Source organism: Chlorocebus sabaeus, chromosome 12 (genome assembly GCF_047675955.1).
Source record: "Chlorocebus sabaeus isolate Y175 chromosome 12, mChlSab1.0.hap1, whole genome shotgun sequence".
Lineage (NCBI taxonomy): Eukaryota > Metazoa > Chordata > Mammalia > Primates > Cercopithecidae > Chlorocebus > Chlorocebus sabaeus.
Window position 1 is genome coordinate 35210375 of NC_132915.1, and position 14242 is coordinate 35224616.

Genomic DNA, 14242 nt, shown 5'->3' on the forward strand with positions numbered 1-14242 from the left:
ATTTTTGCGACTACTATACAGAGAGTAACAAATCTACCACTTAATCCTGGGAGTAATTGTATCTAAACCCTTCAGTCTTAATAGAAATATTTTTAAAAATTAAGCCTAGGAAAACAAAGCTGAAAAGTAATCTTTCACAGAGATCCTTTTCATATAAAAACATAACAGCTTTATTTCTGAGAAACTAGAGATGGAAACATCTAGTATTTTAGAGATCCTTTATTATTCCTTTTGTTTTCAACGAAGTTTTCTACCCTATCCTCAACTTTCACCCTTAGTGTTGTTTATTCAAAAAAGAAATATGAACATATGTTCTCTATTTCCTCCCTCCCTCCCTCCCTCCCTGTCTCCCTTCCTCCCTTCCTTCCTTGACAGAGTCTTACTGTGTCACCCAGGCTGGAGTGCAGTGGCACGATCTCAGCTCACTGCAACCTCTGCCTCCCGGGTTCAAGCAGTTCTCCTGCCTCAGCCTCCCGAGTAGCTGGGATTACAGATGCGCACCACCACACCTGGCTAATTTTTGTATTTTCAGTAGAGACAGGGTTTCACCATGTTGGCCAAGCTGGTCTCAAACTCCTGACTTTGTGATCTGCCCACTTTGGCCTCCTAAAGTGCTAGGATTACAGGTATAAGCCACCACGCCTGGTCATGTTCTCCAATTTATTTTTACTACAAATTCTTATTTGTGCACATTAGATTTTAAGTCCCACCTCTGTTACTTACTAGTTGTAAGACTTTCAATTTTAATTTAGTTTTTTGAGATAGGGTCTCACTTTATCGCCAGACTGGAGTACAAGTGGCACAATCTTGGCTCACTGTAACCTCCACCTCCCAGGATCAAGAAATGCACCCACCTCAGCCTTCTGAGTAGCTAGGACCACAGGCATGCACCACCATACCTGGCTAATGTTTGTTTTTTTTTTTTTTTTTTTTTTTTTTTGAGACGGAGTCTCGCTCTGTCGCCCAGGCTGGAGTGCAGTGGCCAGATCTCAGCTCACTGCAAGCTCCGCCTCCCGGGTTTACGCCATTCTCCTGCCTCAACCTCCCGAGTAGCTGGGACTACAGGCGCCCGCCATCTCGCCCGGCTAGTTTTTTGTATTTTTTTAGTAGAGACAGGGTTTCACCGGGTTAGCCAGGATGGTCTCGATCTCCTGACCTCGTGATCCACCCATCTCGGCCTCCCAAAGTGCTGGGATTACAGGCTTGAGCCACCGCGCCTGGCCTGTATTTTTTATACATACGCAGTTTCACCATATTGCCCAGGCTTTAATTTTTTTTTTTTTTTTTTTTTTTTTGAGACGGAGTCTTGCTCTGTTGCCCAGGCTGGAGTGCAGTGAAGTGATCTCGGCTCACTGCAAGCTCCACCTCCTGGGTTCACACCATTTTGCTGCTTCAGCCTCCCGAGTAGCTGGGACTACAGGTGCCTGCCACCACACCTAGCTAATTTTTTGTGTTTTTAGTAGAGACGGGGTTTCACCATGTTAACCAGGATGGGCTCCTCTCCTGACCTCGTGATCCACCCACCTCAGCCTCCCAAAGTGGTTTTTAATTTTTAAAACATTAAAATTCCTTAATTTTCTAAGCATCAGTTTACTTATTACAAATGAGAATAGTAACAGTACTTACCTCTCAGTATGTGTGGCCCATAAATATTCAACAGATGTTAGTTAAAAATTGCTTTCAATTTATTTATGTTTTAAATTATTGTTAAGGGTTTTACGGAAGCACATGAGGGCTGTGAAAGGTATTAGAATGGGTTACTAAATGATAATCACAAAATGAATTTCCCTTTCAATCTATAAAATTGGAATGAAAAAATATCTATGTGGAGATAGTAAAAAGTTCTCCTCCCTTCTCACTCTCAGTAACCTTCTTGGTCTGTTAATGGCTTTACTTCTTATTTCCAGAAAAATGGAGGCAATCAGAAGAGAACCTTCACATGCTCACACCTCATCTGCAACTCACCTTAATGTATATTCCTATTCTCCATCTCCCTACCTAAGCTAACACCTCCATTTAAATGCATCCTCTTGCCTAATCAAGGATAACACTCTACTAAATGTCCCTTCCTTTACCTGAATCCATTTTTTGTCTACTAGATCATTTCCATCAGTACACAAACATGTTACTCTATAACATCAACGACGACGACAAAACACATTCTCTTAACCTCTTTTCCTTCCAGATACTGCTCCATTTCTCTATTCCACCTTATAGCAAAACTCCATGAAAGAAGACTCTTCCATTTCTTTCCCCTAATTCTCCTAAATAGACTTCTAAGACTTTTATCCACTTTTCTACTACCACAGCTCACCAAGGTCATTAATATGATCCTCATGTTGCCAAATTAAATAATAAATTCTTATTTCTCATTTCCTCAACCCATCATGAGCAGTCCTCCTTTATGAAACATTTCCTTACCTGGTTTCCAAAACACTTCTCTTCCTTGACTATCTTCCTATTTTACTGAGCACTCCTTCAAAGTCTCTTCTGCTGAGTCCTACTCATCTTGGCCACTTCTACATGCTGGAAGATCTAGTACTCGCTTTTGTTTTCTTCTCTATCTATGCTCATATACTAGGTGATTTCTACCAGCCTTATGTCCTTAAATACAATCAAGATGCTGACAGCTGCCAAATTTGTACCTCCAGACTCTCTTGAACTCAGACTCCTATACCAAACTGCCTATTCAATAACACCAATTAGATGTCTAAAGAGCATATCAAAGTTAACATGTTCAAATCCAAACTCTTCAATCCCCTCTACCTCTCCAATTCACTACTCCTTGAGTTTCCCCTATCTCAGTTAATGGCAATTCCATTATTCCAGTTGTTTAGACCAAAAATAGTGGGTACCATCTTTTTCACTCCTCACTTTCTCTCATATCCGATATATCCAATCCTTAAGCAAATTCTACCAATCCTACTTTCAAGATATATCCAGAATCCAGCCACTCTTTGGTATCTGCACTGCTACTATCCTGGTCCAAGCCTCTACCATTTTTCTCCTGGATTACTGCTATACTATACTGGTTTCCCTGCTTTCATCTTTGTACTATTATATTTACCTCAACCCAACAGTTAAGAGTGATCGCTTTAAAACATAAATCAGATCATATCCCTTCCCTGCTTAAAACACTTCAATGACTTCTCATCTCACTCAGTGTAAAAACTCAAATTCTTAAATATCTACATGATCCGGCTTCCTTCCTCCTTACCTCTCTGACTCTTGCCTGTTACCACATTTCTCTTCACTTGCTCGGCTTTGGTTACACTTGCCTCTTTGCATCTCCACTAAACGCCAAACATGCTATCAACTCTAGGGTTTTAGTACCTTTTATTCCCTCTGCTTTCCCCTCAGAAATCCACACAGCTCCCTTCCTCATTTCTTTAAGGTCTCTGTTCAAACACCAACTCACCAGGGAAGCTTTCCCTGATACCTGATTAAAGAGTAACCTTCATCCCACCCAAATCGGCCATTTAGTAACCCCCTTAGCTTGCTTTATTTTTCTTCACAGTACTTCTTTTGCCATCTGACATTTGAGCGTGTTTTTTTCCATGAGAATGTAAGTCACAGAGTAGCGGCTTTGTTTAGTCAACAGTATTTTCTCAGGGCTTAGAAAATGCCTTGCACACAGTGGGCAGTCAAAAATATCTGCCAATTTACAAATGACTGGAAAACTACTAAATGATTCCAGGACATCATCCAAAGATCATAAATTAAGGACCATAAAATAAGTAAAACAGATTATAACGTTTGAATTACCTGTTTCTTTGGAAAGCCTTCATTAACTTCGGTTCCCATGGCAGCAATTCATTTAAAAGACGGATCAATGTACTATGTAATTCTTTTACAGCTTGCCTCCGATGATACCATTTTCCCTAAAAACAATGTTTAAAGTAAATCCCTTAGATTTATTCTAAAAGTAAATGTCAAAACTTATTTTCTGAGTAAAATACAAAAACACCAATACTCCATAAAACATATGTCTTCTTCAGAAGCTTGAAGAAAGGGGGAAAATATCCTGTAATAAATTTCATTCAATATATGTAACAATTCTCACTTCTACCAGAGAAATCTGAAACCTGTTTCATCCAACTGGAAGATAAAAATTTTAAAAATGTTTTAAAATTGGATCAACTGTAAATGTTTTAATAAGTCATTTGTTAAATATATGTAAAAATACAAACATTTACATAAATTCATTAAATAAGTATGACATGGGTCATTTCAATAAAGTTACTGTAATTTTCCCAAAGAGTGGGGAAAAGGGAGAGAAAAGGTACGTCTGTTATCAGGTCCAAAAGCAGTCTTTTTAACAAACTTCCTAGGAAATTTTACAATTATTTTATTTTACAACGTTTCTAGCCCAGAAAAGCAACCAAGCAGTTACTGTTTTCAATACTCTAATGCTATAGTAAGAGTTAATAATTACTGATGTCCTCTGAATCTGCTAAGTATTAACCTAGGTATTTCACATCTATATATCTAGAGAGAGCTCTAGCATTTACAAAAAGCCTTCTGAGATATGTGCAGTGTTATGTTCACTTTACAAATGATGAAAATAAGGCTCATAGAGATTAAATGACTTAAGGTCCTATAACTTAAACCCATATCTGCCTGATTCTGAAGTCCAAGCTCTTAGAATCACATCACTACCTCTTAAAAAGTACATCACAAAAATTCAATCTGACACAGGCTATAAAAACCTCTAGAAGATACACCTCACCTGTATATATAAAATTATTTGAATAACATAGGAACAATAAATTTATAGCTGCTAAGCCACAGTATATACCTGTTATTACCATCATCTACTGTTACATAATCATGTTGGGTTTTTTTTTTGAAATGACTTTGATATATAATTCACACATCATACAATCCACATGTTTTCTTTCTAACAAAAGATACATAATTATATACATTATGGGTCACATTTAACATGCATAAACTTAGATTCTGTCCTATAGCAACTGTTGAGTCCATTTGCATATAATAGAATACTAAGGCAGAAAAATTACCACTATCTAGAGCAAAAAGTATTACAAACATGTGCATAAATTTCCCAATATACATAAGGTTATACATATACATATATATATGACCTTCAAATTTCAGTCATGAAAATTTTAGTCATATATAAACCTGTGTGATGAACAGTACAGTTTTACAAAAAATATTCTGTGCTTTAAACCAGCAGAATGTTTATGCACATAAACAGGTAAATTTCTACCTCTGAGGTTTTTATATCTTAGAAGAGGAATTGCTTACTAGAAGAGTAGGAAGATACGAGATTATATATGTGCATATGCACATAATGAATATGGAACCTAGGCTCATGACTAATTCTTGTTTCTTAATGGTATGATGAATCACAGTATTAAGAAAAAAAATTCAAGAAAAGTAATTTTTATTTCAAATATTAATTTAGATAGGCCTCTTGTTCAATGTGTTCTAAAGTACACAAAGGATCCAACTCAAAAATGAGCTACACCTTACAAGTTTATTTTTCTCAAAGAGACGTTATAAAAGTACTTATTTTAAGCCATGAAAACAGAACTATTAAACTGGTACACAATAAAATCGAACAAAAAATAACTTTCATTTAGAAAAAGTGAACTTAAAATAGAAAATAGGTAACTTTTCCCTTTAATAAGGCATGTACACCTTGAAAGTTTTTCTCAAAGAAATGTTATAAGATAGTAAAAAGTGCTTATTCTAAGCCATGAACACAAAACTATTACATGATACATTATAAAATTGAACAGGAAGTAACTTTCATCTAGAAGAAGTGAACTTAAAATTGAAATTAGGTAGACTTATAACCAACATTCTTCCACTTCTCAACTATTTGGCTTCAAAAAGTGAAATGGTGAGAGTGGAAGTAAATCTTCCCTAAGTTAAAGAGAGAAGAAAGAGGAAAGGTATGATGGTAGGGAGACTATACTCTTTGTGGCAGAATTAACTGGAAAACTGTTCAAAGGCTAGGGAACACCAGGCATGCTGAATTCCTCAGCGGGAGTTACAGGAGAAAAACGACAGTTGTAGAATTACTCTGGGCAGTATGACTGCTGCCTGGATTAGCATGTGGTAGTGCGGTGGGGGATGCAGAAGGACTAGCAGTATCGTGGCACAGAAGAACTTACTTAGGTCTAGGTAGATGAGGCACAGGATGGGGAGACTGTGTAGCTGGGATGTTCTTATTTCAAGATATTTGTCAACTGTATTTCTGTCTCTGTTGAATTATTAATATTAATTTTTGTAGAAAAGAGTTTTTAAATGATTAGAAAGTTTTTACCTTTTAATTTTATTTTTATTACTAATCTTAGAAATTTAATCCAAAACAGATAAATATACTACTGAACTAGAAGATGCGTATATAAGGAAGGAAGCTTAAATATGATCAGAGAACAGACTTCTTTCATACAACTCTGTCTCACCCAGTAATCTGTTTTGAAATGTCTGTTATCTTTTAACGTTATATGCTTTGTGGCCTTCTTCTCTTTCTTTATATATTTTCAGTCTGGGGTAGTGGTGGTATAATATTTCATTCATAATTTGAAAATGCTTATCGAATCATTCTATATTTGGAAATCAAACCACAAAGTTTATTATTTTCATAACACAAACTATAGGAAAGTAAAGATTGATAAAATGCTTTGTCTAGCAGATACATATGAAAAATAATGACCACAACAAAGGGCACCCCTATACCCTGCCATGGAGAATGTGAGTCAAGTTTTTATGTTGCTCAAATGCATGCAGAGGTTTAAAAAAGTTGAAAATTAACTGTTCTGGGATTGCTATTTGAGCTAAGGTGTTTTAATTACTGAGAGTAAAAGGGAAACTCACATTGCCTGTTTCATGTATCATTTTCTTTGGTCAAAACATGGTGCTTACAACCCCAATCAAATTAAAATGACACTGTCCCTTTCTACTTAGTAGTGGTCTCAGAGTTTCATGGTATACAATGAAATTAACGTGAAGAGAAGAAAAGTTATATAAAAGAAATTAGAGATGATAATCTGCCTTATCTTGGGTCTAATATAAAAATCTATTTAAAAATCAAACAAATATTTATTGAACTTTAAATCAGGTCATTAACTAAAACCTACTAATAGCTTTTCTGATTGATCAACTTTTATTCATATACACGGACAAGGGAAAAACAAAGAACAATGATCATGTTTCATCTAGGATGAAATTATTAAAGTTGAAAGGAAACTCAAAGGGCATTTATTTTCTAGAAGAAAATGGTCTAAAGTTATACAGCGAAGTACAGTTGACCCTCTGTACCCAACCACAGATATAAAATATTTGGAAGAAAAAAAATAATGAATGGTTGTGTCTACACTAAACACATACAGACTTTTCTTTCTTGTCATTATTCCCTAGACAATATATCAACTATTTAAATCACATTTACATTGTAGTAGATATTGTAAGTAATACAGAGATGATTTAAAGTCTACAGGAGGATATGTGTAGGTTATACATAAAGACTACACCATTTTATATAAGGCACTCGAACATACATGGATTTTGGTATAAAGGTGGGGTCCTGGAACCAATCTCCCAAGGATACTGAGACACAACTGTATTTGCAGATAAAAACAGCCATTAGACTAGAATTCTAAATACTAGCATCTAATCTCCTTCCACTATACAATGCTGTATCTCTTGGACCCCACAAAGACAATTCCTAAAGAAGAAATAGATTATATTGTGTAAGTACCTATATTTACACATAGGTATCTCTGTATTGTAAGAATTAAAATCTCTAAAACTTATTTTAACTTTTATAATTACAATAATAATTAAAATTATAATGACCTAAAGTTAAGAGTGAATTAAAAGCAAAACAGCAAGTTCTTCTATCTTCAAACACAAAGAGAGAATATGGATGTAATAAAAATCAGAAAGGCTCTTAAGACTTTCTCTATACTGATTAATACAGAAACAAAGATAAAAATGGTAGATAATTTAGTAAAAGATCATTTGTGGAGTAGTGCTATGACTTTCTCTAATAAAAATATATTTAATAAGCTTTATACATCGAATTTTAGTTCTGACTTTCCTTTATAAACAAGTATGTGAATACAGGGATAAGTTAACTGTTTCCATGTTAGAATTTTCATTATTTTCATAGTCAAAAAATACTTTCTAAGAGAATCTCAATGCATTATATGAATTTAATAATTCAAATATTTACTGAAGGTCACTTTATAAAGTGGCAAGTAGTATTTTTCTTTTATGAATCAACAAAAGTATGAATTTCAAGTGTACATTATGGAACCAAAGGCATACAATATAATTTAAATTTGAAGCTTACCTTTCATGCTTTCTCATCCAATGTCCACTGCAGCTGCAGATTGCCAGCTCCCTTTCCATGAGATGGCCCAACTATCAAACACTGGAGGTTTTATAACCCCATAGGGATTGCTACAAAGAAACTGGTCTATGGTCACAAGATAAGTCCTTCATTATATTATGCAGTTTTATAAGTTTTTGAGTGTAACAGATTAATAACTTAAGGAATCATAAAGGAAAATAAAAAGTAACTTACAAAACTACACAATATTGTAAAAAGAAAAGTTGCATCTCTATGTACGTGAAATGAATGGGGAGGGAAACTTACCTCACAACTAAAGAACAACTCCATTCTGCTACAGTAATCTGGGATGGGTATGACAGCACCAGCATAACACTGGCTGGGGTGTGGCAAGGAGAGGGAGTTGGCAATCTACTGATGCTGGGGACATTGGATACCTAAAAAGGAAGAAAAAGAGGGACATAAATAAATTCTAGATTAAATGTCTTATTACCACAAATATATTTTGCACACCTTAATTTAGATGCTTTGTACATTAAACTTAGGTGAAAGTCACTTGTTTATACAAGTCATACAGTTACTTACAAAGATTTTTCTTATATCTAAACAAAACAGGTATCAGCCATCATATGAAGAAAACATGAAAACCATATAAAAATATACAAAGAATGCTTTTTTAAATGGAGATGGTATAACTGTGTAGATAACATTTTTATTAAAAAGAACAGTACAAAACACGACTTACACAACAAAAGTATGAATGCTATTTTCCTATGTGCTTTTATTTACAAATATGTTGTTAGATCACAGACACATGAAGTACAAAACATTTTTTGTTACAAGTTTAATTCTTGTCACAGACATAAATTCTGTGGTAGAGAAGGTATTAAATATCAATATCTTATGCTTTCCTTTTTTTTTCTGGAGACAAGGTCTTGCTCTGTCGCCCAGGATGAGTGCAGAGGTGCGATGTCGGCTCATGGCAACCTCCACCTCCTGGGTTCAAGCAATTCTCCTGCCTCAGTCTCCCTAGTAGCTGGGATTACAGATGCCTGCCACCACACCCAACTAATTTTAAATTTTTGTATTTTTTTTTAAGTAGAGATGAGGTTTCAGCATATTGACCAGGCTGGTCTTGACCTCCTGACCTCAAGTGATCCACCTGCCTTGGCCTCCTGAAGTAGTGGGATTACAGGCACGAGCCACTGCGCCCTGCCATATTATATTTTTTAATTAAAATGCAAATAACTTTTAGAAAAGCTAAATGGATCCCTACAAAAAGAAGTCTTATTTAAGGGTCTTGTGCTCTACTGACTGAGTTAGCTGGGCACTTAAAGATGTCTCATTTAAAATCACTAACTATATCCAAAGGTATAATCTAAACTCACATGTATAAAAACAGCATATATATAATAAACTGTAACTAAGTATTTTAATAAACGAATTATTTAACATTCTCCTTAGTCTAAGTACTATTAAATGAAAAGGTAATACTATATTCAATAAGTATTCACTTATTTTTCTTACTGCTTACCTACAGAAACTACCACCATATTAACATATTCCTGCATACTCACAGTTTTGGGAGTAAAACATCATGTTAATCATGTTGGTGCACAGTACCTGAAAAAGTGCTATTTTGATAGTATAATCCATATAAATATGAAAAAAGTTAAAAAGTATTTTAACACTGACAGAAGCTCTAACATGAACTATTACATATGCTATCATTTTCTCTTGATAGTTTTACCAATTTTTACTTAGGACTAGGAGAAAAGGAACGTGTTTGTACTTTAAAGGCATCCCACACTGAATACATTGAATAGTATATCCAACATTTCCATTATATTTCTAAATTAGCATTTAAATAGAAAGCATGAAGGCAAACTACAACAATAACAATAATGATAACATTGCAAGTTTCTCTGTTTTCTGGCTTTGTAGAGGGGGAAAAACTGGGTGACAGGTCACATTCCTGGTAAGGTAGTTCACTATCACTGGGGAAGAAAATCTAACAACATACATTTAAGAGATAACGTGCTACCATTTTCATTTATAAAGAAGAACGAACTGTGGACTAGAAATTAACCACTGGTTGAGTATCTGAATTTGACTGTTTTCAATAAATCGATGTTAGCCAACAAATTGATGAAATTTTAATGGATCTATATATGCTATCAGAAAGATGGGTTCTCAAACAATTCACAGCACAATCTAAACCACAAAGTAATGGTATGTTTATTTGGCATAAGGGGGCATAAAAAGTTCCACTAAGTGACATTAAGACGGGAAATATTTGAAAAGCAGGGACAGCATCCTACTTTTATTTTTTCATATTCTCCCACAACGCCTAACACAGAAAAGGCCCACAGTAAGTGTTCCATTACATAAGCACATTTCTCATGTAACTGAGGTTTCCTCCTTAGATACAAAAGATTATTTAAAAATTGATTAAAATGTTCCTAAAATATGTCTTTCAGATTTTCTGACAATATAATGAATATAATCTAACTCTGGATGACTTCGGTCATCATTATGAACAAGTTATTTTGTTAGTTTTAAGCTCCTAAGACCTGCTTTTATGCTTTTTTTTCAATTGTCTTTTTAAAAATTATTCATTAGCCAGGCATGGTGGCTCAGGTCTATAGTCCCAGCATTTTGGGAGGCCGAGGCAGGTAAATCACTTAAGCCCAAGAGTTTAAGACTAGTCTGGGAAACACGGCAAAACCCTGTCTCTATAAAATATAGAAAGATTAGCCAGCCCTGATAGCATGCACCTGTAGTCCCAGCTTCTGGGGAGGCTGAGGTGGGAGGACTGCTTGAGCCTCGGAGGTGGAGGTTGAAGTGAGCCAAAATCACACTACTGCACTCTTGCCTGGGTGACAGAGTGAGACCCTGTCTCAAAAATAAACACATAAATAATTTATCAGTGTTTCATGCTGTCAGCAAATCTGTCTTAAACATCTCTTGTTCTAATTAAAAGCAGCTGCTACTATTTGTTACAATTACATCTTAAAGAACTGGTTTCCTATAAGGTCTTTCTATTTTAAAGTGGTGGAACATCCACACGTGTACTCTGTGCTCTCTATTTAGGCTCCTTTGTGCTCTCTGCTGGATTCTGGGTTAATTTTCCTTCAATATATAATGTATAATTTTTTTCTTTTTCTACAGAGTCTAGTAAGATGCTAGGAAAGTTTTATTAATGTTCAGACTATTCAGTTTTGACACAATTTCCCAGCTCACAAAAGGCACTGAATTAAAGTCTTTCCAAAGATTTTTATATCTTCTATAATACAAAAACTCAGAATGATGTAAAGCTTTTTTTTTTTTTTTTTTTTTTTTTTTACCTTAACCTCCATAGATTTAAATTCAATTTTCCAGAACTGTGGAAGGTAGTAAAGAAATTGTTAAACAGAAGACAATACAAATTTATTGGGACTTTGAAAAATGTTTGACATTTACAGTGTCACTTATATATGAATAAGGGTATGTGATACGTGATTCAAAAAGGTTTAGGTGGCCGGGCGCGGTGGCTCAAGCCTGTAATCCCAGCACTTTGGGAGGCCGAGACGAGCGGATCACGAGGTCAGGAGATTGAGACCATCGTCTCTACTAAGAAAATACAAAAAACTAGCCGGGCGTGGTGGTGGGCGCCTGTAGTCCCAGCTACTCGGGAGACTGAGGCAGGAGAATGGCGTGAACCCGGGAGGTGGAGCTTGCAGTAAGTGGAGATGGCGCCACTGCACTCCAGCCTGGGCAACAGAGCGAGACTCCGTCTCAAAAAAAAAAAAAAAAAAAAGGTTTAGGCTGGGCGCGGTGGCAATCATGCTTGTAATCCCAGCACTTTGGGAGGGTGAGCTGGGTGGATCACAAGGTCAGGAGTTCGAGACCAGTCTGGCCAAGATAGTGAACCCCATCTCTATTAAAAATACAAAAATCAGCTGAGTGTGGTGGCGCGTGCCTACAGTTCCAGCTGCTCAGGAGGCTGAGGCAGGAGAATCACTTCAACCCGGGAGGCGCAGGTTGCAGTGAGCCGAGATCACACTACTGCACTCTACCCTGGGCGACAGAGCAAGACTCTGTCTCAAAAAAACAGGGTTTAAAGCAAATTACAAAAGACACACTAGCCTGTAATCCCAGCACTTTGGGAGGCCGAGGCAGGTGGATCACCTGAGGTCAGGAGTTTGAGACCAGTCTGGCCACCATGGTGAAACCCCATCTCTATTAAAAATACAAAAATTAGCTGGGCATGGTGGCACATGCCTGTAATCCCAGCTACTCGGGAGACTGAGGCAGGAGAATCGCTTGAATCTGGGAGGCAGAGGTTGCAGTGAGCTGAGATCATGCCACTGCACTCCAGCCTAGGCGAAAGAACAAGACTCTGTTTCCAAAAAAAAAAAAAAAAGTAAAAAGAAACACTAGAAAGCTCTTGACTACAGAAGCATTTGTACCTAGGGCAACTCCTTTGAAACTCAACTCTGTGCTGGGATATATGGAATATACAGCATTAATTACCTGCCTGATGTAAAAAACAATGTACAATCTTTTTTCCCTTTAACGGGAAGTTTGGAAGAGAGAGCTTTTCAAACATTGTTTTCATGCAAGTTTCCCTGATGGGATTCAAACTATCAAGCCAAACTGCAGTAAGCAGTAACAGTGAGCACTGTAAACAAAGGTTAAAATCTAGTTCTTAGTTGTGTCGAGTAGGATATGAATGAAGATCATGCATTTTCAAATAATTCAGTGACTACAGTCAACAGAAACTTTGTTTGCCTGACCAGTCATATATGTCTGGTTCACATTTCCTATCATCTAGGTCCCCTTTTTCATTATTATTCTGAACATGTCAGTTAACATTTGATTCTTCATAAAATTCATGTTATTTGCCCTTTTACCCTACTCCCAAACAACATATTAATACAAACACGTAATTAAGGGAAGTGAGCAAATGTCTATGGTATCTGGTGACTTATGAATAAACACAGCTTGAAAATAAAAGATTAAATCTTTTATAAAAGGACAGGGGCTAGCCCAACCAACCCTAACTAAAAATAAAAATTTTAGCACTTTGGGAGGCTAAGGCAGGAGGATCGATTGAGCCCAGGAATTTGAGACCAGCCTAGGCAACACAGCAAAACCTTATCTCTACCAAAATATACAAAAATTAGCCAGGTGTGGTGGTTTGAGCCTCTAGTCCCAGCTTCTCTTGAGGCTGAGGTGGGAGGATCACTTGAGCCCAAAAGGTCAAGGATGCAGTGAGCTATGATTGTGCCATTGCACTCCAGCCTGGGTGACAGAGCAAGGAGCCCCTACCTTAAAAATAATAATAATAAATAAATATTTTAATCCACAGGTTGAGGATAAAATCTTAAACTCTGTAAGTGAATTCTTTGATGATAGGAACTTAGTTTTAATCTCTGGATTCCTACCAAGTTCCTGGTACTATACATAGCACATAGAAGACATTCAGAAAATAGTTACCTAATAAATAAGGATAGAATCTGTAACTAAGCAGGTAAAAAGCACATTTTATCTGTTGTGCAACATTTCCAAAAGGTCATTTTAATTTTTACAAGATTTAGTATAACTATTTAAAGGAAAATTGATTTTCTCCCACAGCTGAGATAGTTTTCAGTTTTGTTAACCATTAATGAGTTTACCAGAAGATCTAGAATAAAAAACATATTTTACACATGATTTGACTATTAAAACTTTAAATAAAACTAATGTTAAGAATAACTTAGAGATTATTACAACTATACTTACAACCAAAGCCATGAAGTAAAGTAATTAGGGCTTACTGAGGACTCTGAATGTACTTAAAGCTCCTTACACTGTATTCTATACAGCTGGCTATAAAATAATATTAAAAATATTGACTTGAAACCTCACTGAGAAAATGGGACA

General features: G+C 36.0%; 1 protein-coding gene across 7 annotated transcripts in view; it reads right to left on the reverse strand.

The window, feature by feature from the left end:
- BRD10 (bromodomain containing 10) overlaps window positions 1–14242 on the reverse strand; it is a 140950-nt gene that overhangs the window by 58495 nt on the left and 68213 nt on the right. For all 7 annotated transcript variants that reach the window (XR_005240429.2, XR_012094772.1, XR_012094773.1 and 4 more), the window contains one exon: window positions 3766–3881. Coding sequence is in view for 4 of the 7 variants with exons in the window: in XM_007969316.3 (XP_007967507.3) it covers window positions 3766–3881 (116 nt within the window). In the remaining 3 variants the exon portion in view is untranslated. The remainder of the gene's footprint in view (window positions 1–3765; window positions 3882–14242) is intronic.